At 47.7% G+C, this 20,489-nt stretch overlaps 3 protein-coding genes across 5 annotated transcripts; 1 reads left to right on the forward strand and 2 right to left on the reverse strand.

Moving 5' to 3' along the window:
- On the reverse strand, positions 1 to 7,752 carry msto1 (misato mitochondrial distribution and morphology regulator 1). Its single transcript, XM_064345611.1, has 15 exons — positions 7,493 to 7,752; positions 6,489 to 6,624; positions 6,176 to 6,245; positions 5,927 to 5,997; positions 5,680 to 5,742; positions 4,835 to 4,985; positions 4,171 to 4,285; positions 3,907 to 4,041; positions 3,339 to 3,491; positions 2,557 to 2,688; positions 1,740 to 1,924; positions 1,515 to 1,619; positions 903 to 1,100; positions 501 to 511; positions 1 to 415 (listed from the first exon to the last, which is right to left on the reverse strand). Exons 1-15 carry the CDS (start codon positions 7,574 to 7,576, stop codon positions 300 to 302), a joined length of 1,725 nt encoding a protein of 574 aa, XP_064201681.1. The 5' UTR covers positions 7,577 to 7,752; the 3' UTR covers positions 1 to 299.
- Positions 7,753 to 7,993: 241 nt separating this feature from the next.
- LOC135261864 (transmembrane protein 79-like) lies at positions 7,994 to 13,724 on the forward strand. Of its 3 annotated transcripts, none has more exons than XM_064348532.1 (5): positions 7,994 to 8,144; positions 9,051 to 9,826; positions 10,820 to 11,008; positions 11,556 to 11,778; positions 12,554 to 13,724. In XM_064348532.1, exons 2-5 carry the CDS (start codon positions 9,253 to 9,255, stop codon positions 12,744 to 12,746), a joined length of 1,179 nt encoding a protein of 392 aa, XP_064204602.1. In that variant the 5' UTR covers positions 7,994 to 8,144; positions 9,051 to 9,252; the 3' UTR covers positions 12,747 to 13,724. The 3 variants fall into 3 exon arrangements, with proteins under 3 accessions (XP_064204602.1, XP_064204601.1, XP_064204603.1); XM_064348531.1 differs by lacking the exon at positions 7,994 to 8,144 and adding an exon at positions 8,370 to 8,529; XM_064348533.1 differs by lacking the exon at positions 7,994 to 8,144 and adding an exon at positions 8,677 to 8,700.
- A 411-nt stretch (positions 13,725 to 14,135) lies between these two features.
- Positions 14,136 to 20,434, reverse strand: glmp (glycosylated lysosomal membrane protein). The gene is made up of 6 exons (XM_064348530.1): positions 20,278 to 20,434; positions 19,012 to 19,284; positions 17,743 to 17,937; positions 17,195 to 17,413; positions 16,165 to 16,430; positions 14,136 to 15,732 (listed from the first exon to the last, which is right to left on the reverse strand). The coding sequence occupies exons 1-6, from the start codon at positions 20,380 to 20,382 to the stop codon at positions 15,561 to 15,563; spliced, it is 1,230 nt and encodes a 409-aa protein (XP_064204600.1). The 5' UTR covers positions 20,383 to 20,434; the 3' UTR covers positions 14,136 to 15,560.
- Between the last annotated feature and the right edge of the window lie 55 nt (positions 20,435 to 20,489).

A 20,489-nucleotide genomic window follows, 5' to 3' on the forward strand; every position in this document is an offset into this window, starting at 1 on the left:
GAATTCTGACTTTATTCTCAGAATTCTGACTTTAATCTCAGAATTCTGACTTTATTCTCAGAATTCTGACTTTAAAGTCAGAACTCAAGAAATTTTTTCACGTGACCCTAATCCTCTTCCGTACTTTCCAAACTTTCCCTCCCATCACCCATCCTTTAAACTTAAATCATGACTGGCATAACGCCACCCGTCCTTGACCCCCGGTCCGCAGGAATCTGGAGGAAACTGCCGGAATGTCGCAGAGGCATGGGGAGGGGAGGGGGCTGGAGGAGGAGACGCCGCCTTCTTAAAGAAGCCAATCAGTCGTCGTCGTCGTCGTCCTCAGAGGACGAGTGCAGGACTCCGCCCCGGTCGTCGCGGTAACAGTGCGCCAAGGTGCGCAGCTGTCCAGGGCTCCCACTCGCTGATTCGGCCCCTGACAGAAGCGCCACTCCGGTCCAGGCTGCCCGCGGTGCGCTCGACAGCCAGGGGCCCAGGCGGAGGACTGAGGGACGCAGCACGGGCATTGGGCCTGCAGGGCACGAGACACAGGCGGTCAGAGGCTGTTTCTGTTTCTGTCTCACATTTATTGGTATGCATCAAGATAATAATATCACAATTTCATGGATTTCGCCAAATGGAGACAGTAGTGACATGATAGGGATTGGGAGGAAGAGACAGAGAAACTCTGAAACCAACAACAGCCAGTAGCATACATGGATCTGTCAACGCTACGAGGCAACCAATAGACGAAATAGTATTTAGGTCACGGTTCTCACAAACCGATCGACGAACTCAGCTGAATCCAGAGTGCTTGCTGGTATTCTTGTATTACCTGTCATGTACTTTGTCACCGTCGGTATCGGAATAAAGCCTTTTTCATCAAGATCGGAGCTGTGTTTTTTTTTCCTTACAGCATCTACACACAGCTATGCTGATCTGAAACAAACACACACTCCAACTCTGACATAGTCAACCGCACAGCATGAAGCGAGGGAGACTCACCGGTGTTGGGGGGCATGTTCTGGGGGCGCAGGGACCCCTGGGAGTCCAGGTACGGGCTGAAAATCTGGGGGAAGGGAGGGGTCACCTTACTGGGCTGGGACACCAGATGCACTGCCCTATGGAGGGAGAAAGAGAGCAAAAGAGGCGATGGAGAGACATTCGTTTAAAAAATGCGACAGGCTGCATCACTGCCTGGGGAATGCAGCACAGACGTTTTCATTATTACCGACTCAACAGAAATGTTCAAACGCTTTAACAAGATATTTAAAAGACAAAATTGTTTTTAAAAAAAGGGCTTTTAATGAGATTTTTTTTAAGTAGCTTGTGCGTACACATAGCCTGTCTGCACGTGTCTTTTTGTCATTAAATACTTCTGGATTTCACACGCAGTCTTAAGAAGACAGTGTGAGTTGGGTAACCCGTCTTCAGACTGCCCGCTACACAGAGGACATTTTGTCCACCTGTCGGTTTCGTACAGCATTTAGCTGCACCCCTGGGTGGTGGGGGAGGGGCGGGGGGGCAGGACTTACAGAGGACTGGATGGGTAGTGCGTCCTCAAGAAGTCGGTCAGCACCTCCTCTCCGCTTCGGGAGCTGTGCAGGGGGGTGGCGGGCTCCGTCCCAGGGGCCAGCGGGCTGGGGGGGGGATACGGTCAGAGTCAGAGAGTCAGTTGCCAAGGTGTTTAACGTTATCGTCACACGTTCGTGAAGTTCGTGAAGGCCTTCAACCACTTGGCTGAAATTTCAGACCCTCACCTGACAAGGCTCTGCCCCTCCAGGCCCCTCAGAGTCACCGATTGGCTGAAACAGCACCCGTCGCCCAGCTCCGAGCAAGCTGATAGGGGTCTCCATGGTAACTTGTCTGTGTACCCGGCCAGGGCATCGGGAAGACTGCTGCCTTGCGTCATGGGGAAGGGGATGGCCCCGTATGCAGCCACCACCTAACACACACACGCACATGCGCACACACACCATTACCCATCTCGCTTTCTCACCTCTCCGACCATTTTAAAACAACAGTAGGTGCAGGCTTCTGTTGTTTTTGTAGCCAAGCAACTAAAGCACTCAATTCAACAAATCAATTCATCGAGACTTCAAAGACCTTGATGTGTTGAATCAGTTCAGAAGAAAAGTCTACACCCACACAGGACCTTCACAGAAAAGACTGGACGGCCCTGCTTAAACCGTTTAAGCACAAATACGTGATCAGAATGTTCTTAACCGAACATTCCAACGCTGATGTCACAATCACTACTCGTGACCGAAATCAATGGAGTTCTAGAACACGGACTTAGAATGTTGAAAATAACATTCCAAAAAACCTGCTAATTAAAGGGTTTAGCCCCCCCCCCCCACCAGTTTCCCTTGCTATCTCCTATCCTATTTGTCCTGCAACCCCACTCCCCCCCCCACCCCCACCCCCCGGGGTCCACCACTGCTGTACAGCCACTCCCACAGGCCTCAAAAAGACACCCGTACATCAGCCAGCTGAGCTGTGATGCGCCTCGTCAAACCTGTCCGTGCGCCTCATCAGTTTAACCGGCGGGTACAAACCCTGACGGCTCCCACTCACCTTCCTCCCGGCGACGGCCAGCGCGTCCGCCAGGTGCCACATGGGGGCGCTGTGGTGCTGCAGCCTGTAGGAGACGGTGAGGGAGTCCAGGGCCAGCGCCAGCACCGCGCCGGAGTGGAACCAGAGAGTGGGCTGGCAGGGGGGGGTGCAGGATACGCGTTAAAAAAATCAGCCCTTCGACAGAACGAGGGCAAAATGCGCCCAACGCTAGATCTACTGAATCCTCTAATGTCGGTGTCACTTAAATAGAACCCCCTTTTATATCCATTGATTTCTGAAATCTCCAGACAAATTAATAGCCTTAATTTTAAAAAAATAATAAAAATTTATTAGAATAATGTATATAAAGTGACCAATGTCCTTTTGGGCGTCCTCGATATTACATTACATTACCATCACTTAGCAGACGCTCTTATCCAGAACGATGTGCAGAAGATGAAGAACATCAGTGTAGCCAAAATGCGGCACCACCAAGAAGCCTCAGAGGCCCAATAACAATCAATCACTAACGCTAAGCAAGCTAACAGAAATTTGTACAGTAACTTTAGAAAATAACACTAGACAGATAACACACATTTACACAACGGTGGCTATAGCATTATTCAAAAGGAAATCCAGAAAAAAAATAATAGAAAAAAAGAACAAATAGCAATTCCTAGGCACAAATAAATACTGCAATATGGCCGCCCGTTCAGTTGGAACGGTTATGAGTTTTACTAGGCCTGAGCAGAGCCAATGATGTGTCTTATGGAAAAGAAGAACGAGAGACGCATCCAACTCACGTCATAGTTGAGGTGGGGAAAGGAGGCGGGCGGAGTCGGACGTAAGCCCAGCCCCCCTCTCAGGGTCAGAGGGCAGAAGAAAGAGCTGTGATTGGCCATATTGATCGTGCCCAAGGCATAGTTCATCAGGTGGTAGAACTCCTTCACTGGACTCTGAAGCCAAAGAACATTACATTTCATTTATCTGATAGACGCTTTTAACCAAAGCGACATACAATAAGTGCATACCAAAGGTCATTGGGACAACTACAAAACACTGGTCTGATAAAATATAAAGTACAATACTCATGGAACAACCATGAACAAGTCCAGTTCACACAGTAAGCACAGACTAGGTCAGAAAGTTATGGTAAGTCAAACTAGGAGGCATGACGACAAGCTGCAACCTCAAGTTAACGATACAAGCGCAACAGAAGGGCTAGATGGAGATACAAGTGTAACACGAAAACACACCACAGCCTCGTATTAAGCATCATAACCATTAAACACCTAAGCTGTATATGCCATGTGTGTAACATCACCACATTGATGCTACATGATTACAACAAATCAGAGCTCTGCTACGCACCGAGTCCGGATGATTGACAGGCGCCAACCCCCACGTCAGGATGCCCCGCCCACCGTACGAGTCGTGCAGCAGCTCCGTGACCTTTGACCCCAAGCCCGAAAAGCCGTCGGCAATGTCGCACAGCACCTGAAAGCCCTGAACGGGAAAAGGAAGAGAGATTCGTGCAGTAAAAATCTGCTTTCAGCAACGCAGAGAGACCCTCTCTCTCTGATGGTCGCGGTTGAATCCGGTCGCGCGGACGCGCGCGGGGAAAACCACGGTCACCTGCAGGTAGTCGCACTCCTCCACGAAGAAATGCAGCCGGTCCTCCAGCTGCTCGAGCACCACCCCCTGGCACAGCGCCTCCCCCTGGCCAAAAGCCTTCAATCGCTGGGATTCCCTGACCACCCACACAAGAGCACAGTCAGCACACAACAGCGTAAAGCACCCGTCCGACTCAAAACACGCAGCCCTGGGACTGCAGGTGAATATTAGCCTGCCTAGCTAGTTCTTGTCACATTCACAGAAACGCTATTCATACATATTGTCTGTCAAATAAACTAATAAATTAAAATCTATTTTATTAGCTAAATGAATTTGCAGATTAAACACTGCGTTCTAGACATTTTAATAACAACCGGTTTTGTGTAAAGCGCAAATTATCTCAAGCTACGGCCCGAATTTTGCATAATTTGCAGGCTTAACTTCAACTAAAAAGTCCTCTTTACTCTCCTGTCAGAAAGGTAAAACCCATTTTAAAAAATAAAATGAAAATCAGATAACGCTGCACTAGACACCATCAGGTCATTTTTTGCATTGACATATAAATATCAAGTTTGCGAACATCAAGGTCGTTGACCACCTTTGCAAATTCACAGGCGGAGTAGCGTTGGCAGGGAGCAGTGCAGATTACCACAGAAGAAGAGCGGGTGATAAGGGAGTGCCATACCCATCGTGGTTGTACTGGTTGATGACGGAGATGGTTCTCGGGTGGAGGTGGATCCTCAGGAAGTCCGACCACACTCTCACGCTGCCCTCCAGCCTGTACAGCTTCTGAGCATGCTCCAGACTGCTGTTCACCGTCGGCACGGCAACAGCCCCTGTGCAGCAACGGCAAACAGAGTTCGAGCTGGGAGGGCCAAGGGACTGGGTGTCAGTTATATGACAATGGGCACTCTATTTTCTGTTCATATCCCTATATTGTGGCACGTGCCTTGATGACCCAGTGTTTACCTGCCCATTTTATATGGCCACTGCCTCAATCAAATAATATGCACTTCGGTAAAGAAACACCCCTACAGACATAAGTAATGAAACAGCATGCTGCCCAGTTTGGTGAAACTACTTGTATTAGTTGGAAAATACTGTGTCTAGAAACTGGAGGCCTGAGGCCTGTATCACGAAGCTCGACCACTAAGGGACAGCAGTGTAGTATAATGGCTAAGGAGTTGGTCTTGTAACCTAAAAGTCCCAGGTTCGATTCCCCGGTAGGACACTGCCGTTGTACCCTTGAGCAAGTTACTTAACCTGCATTGCTCCAGTATATATCCAGCTGTATAAATGGATACAATGTAAGTCGCTCTGGATAAGAGCGTCTGCTAAATGCGTGTAATGTAATGTAATGTAATGTAAGTTAGCTGAATAGCTGCACCGAGTAAAACCCGGAGCGGCTCTTTCCACTTCAGTCCACGTTCCAGATTTGGGAGGGCTCCGGGTTTTGACTCCAGTTGTTATCCAGCTAACCCTGGATCCTCAGTAACCCTGCGTCGTGACACAGGCCCCTGGTCCCCTTACCTGAGCACTGCTGCAGCTGAGCTGTGCTGAACTCGGGTTCGGACAGTATCTCCCCCTCCTGGACACAGAGAGTACTGTTACTGAAGCCACGCACAGTCAGCCAGACGGGCTGAGCGTGAACACGACACGAGGAGAGACAGGACGTGAGCAGCTAAGACAGATGTCACTGAAGAGAGAGAGAGGAGTGGTGAGTGAGTGACTGGTGAGAGTGAGAAGAGAGATGAGAGATGGAGAGAATCACCTCATAGTTTGTCCAAATCCTGAAGAAATAAGTTTTTTGTTGGGGGGCTTTCCCTGTGCGTCATCATTGGCCCTTCCCTGGAACAAAATTCCATCAGCCATGATGGCAAACACACACACGCACGCACGCACACATACATGCAATGTTGCTTAGAAATGCACACGGGCCTAATCGGTAATTTAAACACACACACACACACACACACACACGCGCACACACAAACGCACACAGAAAGACGTCAAACACGTGACTGACCATGTGAAAGCACTGGTGTCTTTTCCTGTTTCATACAGGCTGCCCTCCTGCCTCAAAGTCTGGAGACTTCCTGAAAGGGCCGGAGAGAGAGAGAGAGAGAACCATGGGGTAAAAATATATGGAGCAAAATGTTCTGAGGTCGTGAAGAAACAGACACACTGGCATGCTGATGTCACTTCCTGAAATGCATATCTTTGCACTGACAATCGATTTGGCCTGTTGCTGTGTAACAGTATGAGGGTTAACTCAGAATCATGGTATTGTTCTCACTATCGTGACATCCATCTTCATCTCCGATATTGAGTGAGATTACCCTTGAGGTCCATGGCTATAAGCCTGGGGGTGTAGGTCACCTGCCCCCCTAGCGTCATCCCCTCCCGAAACAGCACATCACTCTGCAGTTCGCTAAGGGGTGCTGTCGAGTCCGGCTCATAGGACAGGGATGCATCCTATGGGGAAGGGAGGACAGAGACAAAATTAAGACTAGATAACAATCCTTTGTCCACATGCGCGTTTTACACTGATTTACATGTGATTCGTTCCATCAGTTCTCGTTTTAACAAGGACCGCAGTCCTACTAACACACCGCGCATCATTAACCTGTATAGTTCTTAAATTTATGGGGCGACATAGCTCAGGAGATAAGCGCGGTTGTCTGGCAGTCGGATGGTTGCCGGTTCGACCCCCGCCCTGGGCGTGTCGAAGTGTCCCTGAGCACCTAACACCCAACTGCTCTGGTGAATGCGAGGCATCAATTGTAAAGCGCTTTGGATAAACGCGCTATATAAATGCAGTCCATTTGCCATTTACCAATTTCAAGCATTGGTGAGATGACAGATTGGAGACCCCGGACTCCAGTTTACAAAACACTCTACGGCATCTAACTTAGGCTACTCAAGCACAACTGAACATTCGACTAAGAATGCAGCTTGCCATTAAATCTTGCGGAACAGCGCAGGGGCGATGAATAAACAAAATTTTGAATTCGCTGTGTATCAGCGTGATTAAGATGAAACCTAGCAAGCTAACTAGCTGCCCCAAGTGGCAATCGATGCAGTGTTACGTCGTTGGGCACCCGAGGGAGTTCCTGTAGAAATGTATAGTTAATACAATTCAAGCTAGCTTGCTACTGGCTATGTAGCTAACTAAAATGTCGGCTAGTGGGTTAGCGAACGATAGCTATAAATAAAGCAAATTAAGGAAGACTGTATCCATTCAGGATTAAAACAAATATGGATCGGAGCTCTGAAACTACCAACAAAATGTAGATTATCGTAGATCAGTATATTATGCTATCTTGGTAAATTAGCCACTAACCTGTAAATTCCACCAATGTGTCCCGACAAAGTTTGAATAGTGCCCCAGTTGTATGGTCACGATCTCTCTACACACACTACCCATCCTGTTCGGAGTATACCTGCTCTCTGACCAACTAAAATGTAAAAAAATCTATTCAAAATATCAAATCATTTCTTAAATTATCCGTATAATGACACCTAACCAAGCCTTGTCGCGCTATGACTGCAGACATGACAACAACTTTGCGTCTCAACTGAACTTGCTGCTGTTTACGGTGTCCCGCCCATTTGATGTGTAAAACACATTCTTCAATTGGATAAAAGGGATTCATATATTCCTATGATTGGCTGAGGTTGTAATTCACAATTTGAAAGATAGTTTGGTTTCACTTCGCCAGGCCAGAGCACGTGTAGTGCAGGGAGTTCTGATTGGATCTGAAATATAAATCCGCTACGCTATTGGTTTGACTAGTGTAAACATTAAATGAACTGCTCAGGCAGTGGACTTTCTATCAATAGTTAATTACAAGTCGCCAGCTACTACTAAACTGTGCGCTTTCGACATTTTATCGGCGTTGTTTGCGGTAGCTTACGACTGTATTTGTACCGTCTGTGATTGAACCACAGTTCTAATTCACAGAATCACCGATTTTATCGAAAGCTTTCTTCTTGTAAGTAAAATAAGAGGTACTGTTCCTTTAGTTAGACAGTCTGGTTGGATCGCTAGAATGCGTTATACAGAAATCCACGACGTGCACATAATATTTGAACCACATTATCCCTATTTGAATCGGCCCACTACTATATATTGGCCCGTTACTACTATATCGGCCTTTAAAAAGTATAGATGACAGACGAGAAGGGGGAGGGGAAGTGAGGCATATCACATCGCGTCACCTTTAAAACGTTTACACAGCCACACCTGTCGCCAGCCCGCCCCTCCCTCGCAAGTTTTACATTTTAGTACTATTGCACCAGGACTGCGATTACGTGAGAGTGAGAAGCTGTTAGATGGCACAGCAGTAATTACGACATTCAGACTGTTGTTTGTGGCTGGTAAGAGATGGTTATGACATTTAATATTTACCTACAAGTTTGCTATTTCTTTTTATGTAGACAGATACACATGTATGCCAGGTTTCCTTTTGGACAAGTGCAAGTTTCGGTGTCCCTAAGTGGAGTTTCGTATCGAGTCTGTGTTGAATTAACCTGTTGTTTCCTGTCTGTGTGAGTAGTTGATACACTTACTATAGTGCTTCTCGTTGTGTGTCAATTGTCGCACTTCCTAACAGTTTATGCATTTTACACTCATTCGGACTCGTTAAAACTGTGACTACTGAGAGATCTACGTTTTTGATTAAGGTTAGATTAGTGTTGCTGACAACGCCGTTTGCGAAAGGTGAGGCCAAGTAGCCTAGTAAATAAATCATAGCACCAACAAAGCAGCAATAGCTAAACTAATAAAAATCCAATGTGATTGTGAACGTGTGTAAGAGTTTAGATCTAACGACAACTTTCTTTTGAAAAGGGACATGTGTGCGTAAACAACGACCGAAACCAGTTTTTTCTCTTTCCAGACATTGTGCTGGAGGGAAAGCGGAAGAGTGTGAAATTGACAATTGGTGTTTGGAGTCCTTTGCTTCCATATTGTGGAGAGAAAGGGGGGAACATTAAGCCTGCACGGACATACAGGTTGTCCAAAGCGAACGGGAACCTCAAATAGGTGCGCGCAGAGACGGACACTGCGGAGCTGCCAGAGCCCCGGGTTGTGGCCCGACCATGGCGGAACCGCGGATGCTAGGCCGGTACCAGCAGGGAGCGGACGAAGACGTGCCAGTTAGCTCCGCCAGGTTGGAGCCCAGTACCCTACAGTGGCCCGGAGACAAGGAGATAAGGAAGGAGGGGGCGAAATTAGGTTTGACCAGGCAGAAATGCGGAGCGGGAGAAGGGATAGGGAGCCAGGCGGAGGGAGGGAAGGGCAGCGCGGAATCAATGTCGTCGTCACGGAGAGGCCCGGGAAGTCGGACGGAGAGCGAGCTGGGAGGGAGAGGGAGCAGGATGGAGGGACGCTGGACGGAGGTGGAGAAAGCGAAGGAGGCGGAGGCGAACGGCAAAGGGCCACTAGACCACTTCATGATCGACGAGCGCGACTCTGCCAACTGGATGCCGGAGAAGGCCGCCCAGGTTTTCAGCCCCAACGTGACGATTCTGCGCCCCTCCATGAAGTACAAGGACGCGGCAGAAAGCGCGGCCTTCAGGGCGGGCGAGATTGAGAAAAACCCCTTGCTTAGCCCCCAAGGCACCCCACCAGACGCCTATTATGATTGGTCAACAAACTCCAACACATCGAAATGTGAGTAATGTTTCATAAATATGTAATTTCCAGAAGGGGATGTAACACTAATACTGTGCATATTGCCTCTGCAGTAATCCCATTATACAGTTGTTAAATACATACACTATATGGCCAAATGTGGACACCTGACATCAAACATCTCATTCAAAATTATGGGCATTAATATGGAGTCCACCCTTTCTTGCTATATCAGCCTCCACTCTTCTGGGCAGGCTTTATACTAGATATTGGAGCATTGCTTCAGGGATTTGTTTCCATTCAGCCAGGAGAGCGTTAGTGAGGTCAGGCACTGGTTTGGCGATTAGGCCTGGCTCACAGTTGGCTTTCCAATTGATCCAAAAGTTGTTTGATGGGGTTAAGGTCAAGGCTCTGTGAAGACCAGTCAAGTTCTTCCACAGCGATCTTGACTATACCATTTCTTATTGGACCTTGCTGTGCACCTGGGGGCATTGACATGCTGAAACAGGAAAGCGGCTTCTCCACACTGAGGAAGCACAAAATCGCATTAAGATTCGCTATTGCTGGAACTAAGGGGACTAGCCCAAACCATGAACAACAGCCCCAGACCAAGGGGTGTCCAGATACTTTTGGTCATATAGTGTGTAATTGAGAGATGAACACATCCTGGAGTTCCACTCTGTATCAAGTGTGACACACACGGAACAAAGCAAGGCCTTGCACAAAACATTGTGCACTTTACTGTACACCAGGCTTGAAGGGTCTGCTGGCTTTCAATTTTTCGAAATTAGTAACCAATGGGAATCGGCTGAAACTCTGTAATCAACCACTTGATCAATCGGCTAAGCGATCAACTGCAGTGTTCCCCAGTGCACTTCCTGGCCCTCTGGGACCAGGGCTGGGGACCCCTGTTCTGCAGAACAACACCACGAAAACTTAATGTATTAAGAAGTATGGAGACTGAAAGTGGACCGTTTTCAAATGGAAGGTCACAGGGGCTAGAATTAAGACCTCTTCCTTCACCTCCTTAAGGTTCCTGCTTTGACCGGGACGTCCTGAAGCTCGGAGCGTTCGTCCTGGCGGCGGCCGTCTCCTTCCCCTTCCTGGTGTGGGGCGCGTACGCCTTCCTGCCCTTCGACGCCCCGCTGCTCAGCACCGCCCCCCTTAGGCTGATCTACACACTGCGCTGTTCCGTCTTCGCCACCGTGCCCATTGTGTTGGGTGAGTGGGCTGGCAGGGACGCCCCGTTTGGGATCGTGATTCCCGCTCGCCGCCGGACGCCGGCCGGCCTTTCGGGTACCTCCAGACAGGTGCATGTGCAGGGTCTCGTTTTCACTATCAATTACCCTGGCTCAATTAGCTAATTAGTCGTGTACACCAGTTTGCTCAAAGAATTGGACCGCAGTAATAGAACATCATGTAAGGACAGGAGAACAGTCTTCAGCTGTCATGGCCTGTATTGGTTTCACCTATTTTAAAAAAGAAATATATCGGCGAACATTTCAGACCCGGGAATCCATGCGATCTGGTTAACTCTTAACTGTAGTGGCCTGTTATAGCCCTGCCAAGAGCATTTTTTTTTTTTTGGGAATGTTTTTTCAAAATTCCAAGCCAGTGTTCTAGAGCTCTGTTGCTTACAGTTACCAGTAGTGACTGTTACATCAGAATTATGATGTTCAGTTAAGAACAGTCTAATCAGACTTTTGTGATCTCACATCTTGAAAGGTTAATTGACCTTAACCCTGTGACTTTGCCCCCCCCCCCCCAGGTGTGCTGGTTCTGGGGGTGTCCCGGCTCCGGTTCAGCTCGTCGAAGCCTCTGTACGACGGGGGGGCGCAGAACCGGGAGGTGAGCGTCCACTGGCGCTACGCCAGCGACTCGCTCTCCCTCTTCCTGCTCTACTTCCTGCAGCTGGCCATCATGGCCACCTATGTCAGCCAGGACCTGCTGAAGCTGGTGCCCCTGCTGACCGTCGTCTTCGCCTTCGGCAGGTAAAGGCACCGCAAAAAAAATCTTCCGCTACACACGTTAGCCAGATAGCCCACACCTTATTCTCGCCTTATGAAACTCCCCCATGTCCTGAGCACCCCGACGGTCACTGCTTCTGCTACATGACCTGGCACACTGTACCACTGTGCATCAGCTGTGTGTGCGGGCGGGCGGGCGGGTGTGTGGGGGGTGCAGGTGGAGGTAGTTCCTAACATCAGGATGAAATTTACAATAAACCAGTGTTTGAATTGGGCTGGTATTCACCAGTATGGAGTACCGGTGCTGTTACTTCGCATTGCGTACTGCCACTTACTAGTGGATCTAGGTACGCGTGCCTTAGTTATTCACCACAATAAGACTTAGTTTCAGGCTGCCAGCTTGCATTTGAACTTTTATACCAAAGTAAAGAAAAGTTCTTATTGTGCTGTTAAAGAGATTAGAATGGTGACTACAGCTGAAGCCTCCTCATACGTTTATAGAAGCTAGAATTCTGAGTGTATCCACCTGATTCTGTTTACAAACTGCTTGTAAAACTGTAGATTAGCTCTTGTTTAAACGACTTTCTTGACCCAACGGTGTATTTCTGTAAATGATGGCAGCTGCAATGGAACCTGTATTTTCTACATTAGCTTGGTGATACTGCATTAATATTCCCCCCCTCCCCCTCCACTCTTAAATCATCGCAGTGCTTAGCGCTAGACTGAAACGAAGCCTGCCCTTTTTTGGATAAGGTATTCCCCTGTGACTGACCCATTTCCCTGTGCTCCCCCCCCCCAGGCTGGTGTACTGGGTGTCTGTTGCCCTGGGGAGCCCCGTCAGGGGCCTGGGGTTCGGCCTGTCCTTCTTGCCCATTCTACCCATGCTGGGGGCCAACCTCTACTTCATCTTCACCCTGGAGGGAGGGGGCGGGCTCCTGGCCGTGGAGCCCCCGCCCACACCCGCGCCCCCCCGCATGAGGTTCTGGGGGTGAGAGGCGGGGCTGCGTTTCCTTTCGGGCCGGCGGCCAGGCCTCGAACGGGACCTGGGGACGCTGGGACTTCTTCTCTGGACGTGACTGGCACCTCCCAGTAGAACACTGGTTTGAAGGAAACAGGCTCAATTGTAGCATTGAGAACACTGCAGTGAAATCCCTTCCATACTGTCAGATACTGCTTTCCCCACCAAGAAGACAGCTTTATGTTTCCTTCACATCTGATACTCAACAGAACTGGAACAGCTCTGTTTCCTTCACATCTGATACTCAACAGAACTGGAACAGCTCTTTTTTTTCACATCTGATACTCAACAGAACTGGAACAGCTCTACGTTTCCTACACAGCTGAAACTCAGCAGAACTGGAACAGCTCTATGTTTCCACCACAGCCAGTTGTGATTTGCGGTTTGCATATGGGCAAAAACAGTCATGTCAGGCCCCACCCCCAAGACTGTGATTCATAGGAGACAGGAGGCAAAGAGACTGTACTAGTTTGTCTAGTTTTGTTCTGTTTCTTTCATTCTGAAGTAGGGCCTTGGACAAGCCCATGTTTGTCTTGACTGTACGAGAACAAAACGCACTGTAGGGTGAAAGCTTTGGTCTATACACTAACTACAGGAGACCAGGACTGTTTTGTACTATTAGTATTTTATGCACTATAGTTTACTGCAGTCTTCGGTTTACATGTCTGTGCCTTTTTTATTTTTTAAAATCATGTACACTGTCAGATTTCGGTTCCATTTCCAGTGACTGATGGTGAAATTGTACTCTTACCCATTAGCTAGAATTATGGTACACGTATAAGTAAAATAGTATTAGCTATTGATTTATGCACTCTTTGACGACTTTCCCTTCTGGTCAATTGACCACCAATTATGTTTTTGAATGCTTGAACACTTTTCAAATGTTATATTTTATAGTGGGGGGGGACCCATGGTGCCTGAAAATTAATAGTTATTAAAATTGCAAAATGAATATGGTCTGCGTTTCAGCCAATTGGTGTCCAACTTCAGGTTAACATGAGAGATGAACAAATATATCCTGGAGTTCCACTCTGTATCAAGTGCGACACACATGGAACTAGGGGAACCTGGGCAGACTGCCTGTTCTTCTGGGCAAACCTGCATTTTGGTGTCAAGGTATTCTCTGCCCCAACACTAAGATGGTTCCATTAGGAAGAGGATGATTCATTTTCTAAATTAGTTTTTTTAGAAGCGCCTAAAGCAAAGGGTTGCCCTTCTCGAATGAAGAAGACGCACTACTCCTCTGTATAAATGCCTGGCTTTATTCTGCGTAGAGGGAATGAAGACATGCAGTGAAGCCTGAGGCCACCATCTTAAAAAAAAATGTTTATCCGTCACAGTACAGAATCGCAACAGAGCCAGGTTTGTGTTGTGCAAATCTTTATGGAAAGCAAATTATAATTTAAAAACAATCATTTACAACTTGAAACTTAAAACATGATTTCTATTAATTTAAAAAAAAATGTAAACCCCTGTTTTGAGATTTAGTGATTAGAACAGAGAGCAAAGCAACATGTGAACCTCTTATTAAACAGTACCTGCACACTACTGCACACAGATTTCTGTAAAAATGCTAAAGAGCTGACATTTATGCAAAACTAGGGAGAAGAGTTTTGGGGTGAGGGGGGATAGCTGGAAACACATTTTAACACTGCAAAAAAGTGATTTGAGAGCTTCCCGGATTGGTTCCAAACCATGTGAAAAGCTATATTAAAAAAAACGTTACCTATTTGGCCCCCAACCTACTTGCAGGGGATGGGAAAGAAAAAAAAGGAAAAAACTGCACTACTCACCAAAATGACCTCCTCAGTAGCTTCTCATATAAAGACTGGATAATTATACACCAATCACCATCTCTCCTCTTTTCCAGTTTGCACTGTGTATGACCTTTTGCACCTAACTTACAGCTCTTTCATATCTATAACTACAAGACGACTCATTCTTACTCTTATTGTCCTCCTTCCTCCAGGGGGCAGCAGAGAGGCCACAGACTCTCCAAGGAGAGGGAGCGTAGCGAAACGCATGTAAACATCTTACCAAACAGCTTTCCCAAGATATAATTGTGCGTTCATGAGGACACTGCATCGTTATCACAGCCACTGAAGCAGCTGGGAGTTCATCTATGTAACATTTCAGTTTGTACAGGAAAAAAAACAATTAAAAAAAGTATTTTCTTAGTAGTTATGATTTTGTGGTAAACTGAGAAAGGTTTGGCAAGTCAATTGCCCCCAATGCTATTTCAGTTGACCAGAAACAGAATCCCACTTAACAGTTCATTGTGTTATATGTCTGAACAATGGTTTAAAAAAAAAAAAAAAAAAAAAAGATATATCAAAACATTTGATAAAACAGTCAGCAAAAAACCAGCAGCACAGGGCACTTAAAAAAAGCTAAAACTATTTTTAAAAGTGGTTTTTGGAATGTTTAAAAGTTTAAAAGCAAGCCCTGCTGCCTTACGGATTAGTATAATTCCAGTATTTACACCCGTTTCAATATTTGTCATGCTTCTGATCTGAAATACTGGCCACTGGTGGACATTCTGAGCAGGCTCATATGATTGGTTGTCTCCTTTACACGTCCTCAGTCATTGGCTGTCTAGGCCCAGACAGTTCCCCTGGTGGTATCATCCATCATGTGACGTGAGCGCGCCCCTAGTGGCGAATATGACCCGTGTAACTGTGGGAGGGGCTAAGGGGGGATCTCCATGTAATGGCCTGGAGCCAGATGGGGGTCTGGGGGATAGGGAGAGTCAGTCGATTGGCTCGTTGGGTTGGGGGATAAGGGAATGTCAGTTGATTGGCTCGTAGGCTAGCGGCTCCGCCCGCTTCTTGCGAACGCAAATGTAGACCCCGCCCAGCAGGATGAGGAGCAGCGGGGTGCCCAGCCCCACCGCCATGATCACCATGACGACCGGGGAGAAGGAGTCCACGGGGGGAGAACCCACGCCCACCAGAACAGTCCTGCACACAGAGAGAGAGAGAGAGAGAGAGAGAGGAGAACCATGCACACAGAAACCCACCATCAGAAACGATCACATAATGGCTTCCTTATAGGCATATCTCAACAGGGATCTACGCTAACATTTTTTTCCAAGGAGCACATCAGCTTCTAAGTTGAAAAATGAAAGAGCGCACTACTGCAGCCCAAATAGATGAGCTCCTAAATGATTTTTCCCAGTTAACACGCATCAATTTTCAGGAGCAGATGTTTCTGAAAACGGGAGCGCCGTAGAGCCCGGCTGAATGTAGAGTGTCAAAGTCCCGCCCACCGCAAAAACGTGACTGGGCCGAGGAAGTGGGCCGGAACGATGGGATTGGAAAAGAGGCGCAAAGAGCGGGGCGCGGCAGCGTACAAACGGTTCTCCAAACCACGCGTTTCCCCACGTCACTCACCAGCTGAGGTACTTGGTGGCGTCGTACAGGGGGTCCCCGGCGATGCCGAACGTGACGTTGAGGCCGCTGGCCTGGTAGCCGTCCCCGAAATAGGCCCCAACGAGGCCGGAGGGGGGCAGCCGGGGCAGGGGCAGGGGCCCCGTGTGCCGGCAGGGCGTGGCCAGCTCCAAACTGGGCGTGGCGTTGCGGTAGGCCACGGGCTTCCACTGCGTGTACCCCAAAACCGGGGAGGTGACGTTGGGCGGAGAAGCCACCCACTGAGACACCTGGGGAGGGTACCGGGCAAAACGGGCACAGTCGGGTCTCAACGGGTTCAAATCCCAGAGTGGGACAAAGCAGCTTCAAACGCAAGCAGGAAATGTAGCCTAAATATCTCCAAAGCACACGTCAGTTCTACCAACATAACATGCATCTCTGAAGCAAAAGAGCCACACCACACTCGGGCAAACCTCTGCACACAACCCGTTGTACATTACATACATTCCCATAGCAGATGTTCTTATCCAGAGCTACTAGCAGCATAAGAGAACATTAGCACATCAGTCATAGAGTTACATGAGCAATAGCACCAGACCTGGCTAACTGCACTCCCAGACCAGCTACGCAACATCACCAAGGCATTAACTAGCACAACTTAATTATGCTAACCAGCCCAGCTAACACAAAATGCCCGCACCATGTTGATGCAATGTGGCAGCAATATTATAACACTGGCAAGCATTCCAGTAACATTGTGTGAACATTTTGCGTTGGCTGGGAAGGCAAGCAAGAACCATAAAGCATATCCTGGACAGAACCTCAAATACAGACACTTGCGCTCCGAGAACACAAACATGCACTCGCAAACTCACGCTCGCACACCACAAACCTCCAGCAACAAAACGAAAGCAATGGAGCAATGGCGTCTGAAACGCAACAGCACAACGACACCACTGATACACAGACCTTAACATACGTATCGCGCGCGCACATGCACACACCAACACACACCAACACACGCGCGCGGACTCATGCACACACACACACCCACCTGGAATATAGAGGGAGTGTACTCGTCGTCTATGGATCTCACGATGTCCACTCTGCTCTGGAGTTCGCTGCGGCCCACGGTCTGGAGCTCCAGGAAGAAGCGGGAGAAATTGGACCTGGGCGTGATGCCGTCCAGCCACACCCGCAACTGGGAGGAGTTTGCACTGTGGAGGAGGCCGGGCCAGACGGGGTCGCGACCCCCGGACCCAAACGCAGATATCTGGGAACGCAAAATGGAGGCATCAAACGTTCCAATCGGACACGAAGCAAACCATCACGCAGTATGACAAACGGGTGACAAAAGTGTAACCGTATACTGCGGGGATGTCAAAGTACAGTCTGGAGGGCCGCAGTGTATGCTGGTTTTCGGTGAGTTTCAACATGAGAGATTATGACTAAAAATACCTTGCTCTTAACTGAACATTCTAATGCTGATGTAACAATCACTACTGGTGACTGAAAGCAATGGAGTTCTAGACCAATGACTTGGAATTTTGAAGAAAGATTTTTTTTTAAACCCCGACTCTTCAAAGGGCTGAAGCCCGTTACCTGCAGGCAGAAGGAGCCGTTGGTGAAGCTGGGGCCGCCGTCCCCCCCGCAGAGCTGAGCGGTGCCGGTCGTGAGGTTCAGGGTCGGGCCCAGGTTCCGCCAGGTGAACTTCTGGAGCTCGTAGGGGGGCAGGAGGCCGGAGGGGGGGACGCTCTGGGGGTCGGCCGTGTCGTTGCTATCTTCGTACTCCCACACCTGAGAGTGGGGGGGGGGCGCATGTTTAAAACTTCCCAAAGAAGTTACACCTCTTTCCTGAAGGGGCTTCACTTTATCCATGGGAGCCACATCAATTACTTGCCAAAACAACTTCAACAAAAGCAAATTTGCACAAATGAGAGAAAGAGGGAGAGAAAGAAAGGAAAAAAGAGGGAGAGCCCAGAGGGCACTAGGGGAGGGGTCCAGTACCGGAAAAAAACAAATAAATCAAATATTTACAGAAGCAGAAGCACATTTCAAAGGTGAAATGCAGCTTCGTATCGATTGCTCTTTGATTCACTGCACATTTTTCTGTTGAAATGAAAAAAATCTGTAATTTGCTTATGTTTACATACAAGAGTATGCATTACAGGAGGCAAAATGCTACTATTGCACAAATAAACCTAACAAAGTACATTACTTCCAAAACAAACGACTCGAGTAGCTATAATTCTACTAATAAAACGTTGCATGGACTCAGAACTAAAAGGAGAATTCACAGAAAAGACTTGAGGGTGTCAAAATGGGGCAAATGCCTCAGTACAAGGCACAAATGTAGTAAGAGTAAGATCCAGCTCAGTCAGAATGAAGGAGACATTCAGAAAGTTTAGGTAGAAAAGCAGAAGAGAAAGAAGGAATTAAAAAATATATCTGCTTCAGGAGCAACCTGTTCCAGACAGCCAATTACGAAAGAGAAAAGAAAAAGAAAAAAAAAGAAATGGGCACGTGCAGTATGTGGAACGGTAGAAAAGCCACAGGCGAGCAATCACTGTTACGCAATAACATTACACTGCGTTCATTTAGCATTTCTTTTCATCCAGTGGCTTACAAAACAAAGTAGGCCTACACACGCGAATTCAAATGGGTTTATACAAGCAGCCGCGCGGCAGAAAACAGAGTAACATTAAGCCCCAGTAAAAGAAGAGCAAATAGCGCTACAATCAACTGTCCCTTTAGCGTAGCAATATTGTGCCTACATTAACACATTTAACTAAACGGTCTACATAATACTTCACTAAGATCGATGCATTTATTTTCTGTTGTCGAAGTAAAAGGCGGGGGTGAGATCCTCACCCTGGTGAAGACCAGCGCACTGCTGTACTGCACGCTGCTCTCTGGCACCACCTGCAGGCTGCCGGAGGTATTGCCCGAGAGGAAGCGGCGCCAGTCCACCTTCACGGAGGAGGAAGAGGAGTTTGTGTGCACCAGCATCAGGGCGGGGGCGCCCAGGCTGGAGAGGAGAAAGTGCAGGGTGTCACTGGCCCCCAGAGCCCGCACGTGCAGCAAGCCGACACCAGGGGGTAGCGGACTCGAGGCGTTCAGACCCGGGTTCAGCTCAAAGGACACCTGTGAAGGATGGAGAGAAAAAAAGAACCGTGAGAACGGGGTGTCCAAATGCACGGACTCTGGATCCGTTTTACTTTTTTGTACAGAAAACGTGATGTTCAGCAGAGCCGCGTTAGCTGACCCTGGGAACTATCAACGGGGAGTATAGACAACAGAAAGCGGACAACAGGTTTCAACAGAGGATCGTTCTTCATTAACCTTATCATAAGCGTCGGTAGCAGTAGGCGCGTGACCTCTTCACAAACACTGATTCGTAACAAGCTCAGTAGCTTTCGTTCATATCGAGAATATATGCAGGTCGTTCAACTGCCATAGCTACACAGTCACCGGATAACCCTGCTTGATTTTTGCTTTTTTGAATAAACCATGTGTATATTCACACACACACACACACTCATCTCCAGTGTTTGTGTGATCAAAATAGTTTCTGTGATATATAGAATGCGCTTTCCAGGAGACTCGCAGTTCAGTTCACAAGTGGAAGAGGAGTTCATCACTGACTAATGTAAAATCTACACTATTTGACAGTTGGGTTTCCATCAAACTGAAATTCTCACACGTAGACTGCAAAACGGAACTGTTCATACTCTCTCCGCGGAGTTAATCAAGAAGAATATACGTACATAATAATTATAATACTCGCAGGCTAATTTAAATGTCAGTTTTCTTTCGGTTCACGTTGACTCCCAACAATGTTTCCACATATAGTCAATGCAGCCAAGTCAGCTAGTTCCGTATATTTTCCTTGGATAGAAAATGACCGGGGTTTATAATGCAGCTACTTATTCACATTCAAATGTAGCCAATTAAAATACTACCAACGACAGGCAACTGTTATTTGCTAAACGATACAATAAGGAAGTCCAAACGTTTCTGTTTACAAGATTGCCAACCAGCTACCAAACACAGAGCAACACATTATCACGCTATGACTGTTCACGTTTGAGATACTCTAGATAGGTAGCAAGTTAGATAATAAAACGTTCATATTACCTGCCGTTTGTATTTATCGCCGTCGAAGATAAATCCTGTAGCAAACTGCAAAACTAAAAGCGAAAAGAGTACATGTAGCGGTGTGGTGTTAACGTCTGACGCCATCTTTGTTCTGGGGCAGCAAATCACGTGCCTTTCACTTCAGTTTTGGTCAGGTGACGTAGCTTTAGTCACAAGACCTAACTACGTTGCTAACGTTATTGGTGCACCTT

Source organism: Anguilla rostrata, chromosome 8 (assembly GCF_018555375.3).
Source record: "Anguilla rostrata isolate EN2019 chromosome 8, ASM1855537v3, whole genome shotgun sequence".
Taxonomy (NCBI): Eukaryota; Metazoa; Chordata; class Actinopteri; order Anguilliformes; family Anguillidae; genus Anguilla; species Anguilla rostrata.

What these genes read in the sequence shown, in the direction of transcription:
- msto1 (XM_064345611.1), bottom strand. Translation starts at nt 7,576, where the DNA reads ATGGGTAGTGTGTGTAGAGAGATCGTGACCATACAACTGGGGCACTAT. An exon ending in TCTTCAGGATTTGGACAAAC is followed by an intron (nt 5,743 to 5,926) that starts TATGAGGTGATT and finishes GTACTCTCTGTG; the next exon opens with TCCAGGAGGGGGAGATACTG. An exon ending in AGGAGTGCGACTACCTGCAG is followed by an intron (nt 4,042 to 4,170) that starts GTGACCGTGGTT and finishes TTTCCCGTTCAG; the next exon opens with GGCTTTCAGGTGCTGTGCGA.
- LOC135261864 (XM_064348532.1), top strand. Translation starts at nt 9,253, where the DNA reads ATGGCGGAACCGCGGATGCTAGGCCGGTACCAGCAGGGAGCGGACGAA. An exon ending in CACCGTGCCCATTGTGTTGG is followed by an intron (nt 11,009 to 11,555) that starts GTGAGTGGGCTG and finishes CCCCCCCCCCAG; the next exon opens with GTGTGCTGGTTCTGGGGGTG. An exon ending in GTCGTCTTCGCCTTCGGCAG is followed by an intron (nt 11,779 to 12,553) that starts GTAAAGGCACCG and finishes CCCCCCCCCCAG; the next exon opens with GCTGGTGTACTGGGTGTCTG.
- glmp (XM_064348530.1), bottom strand. Translation starts at nt 20,382, where the DNA reads ATGGCGTCAGACGTTAACACCACACCGCTACATGTACTCTTTTCGCTT. An exon ending in GTGCGCTGGTCTTCACCAGG is followed by an intron (nt 17,938 to 19,011) that starts GTGAGGATCTCA and finishes CCCCACTCTCAG; the next exon opens with GTGTGGGAGTACGAAGATAG. An exon ending in ACACTCCCTCTATATTCCAG is followed by an intron (nt 16,431 to 17,194) that starts GTGGGTGTGTGT and finishes TACCCTCCCCAG; the next exon opens with GTGTCTCAGTGGGTGGCTTC.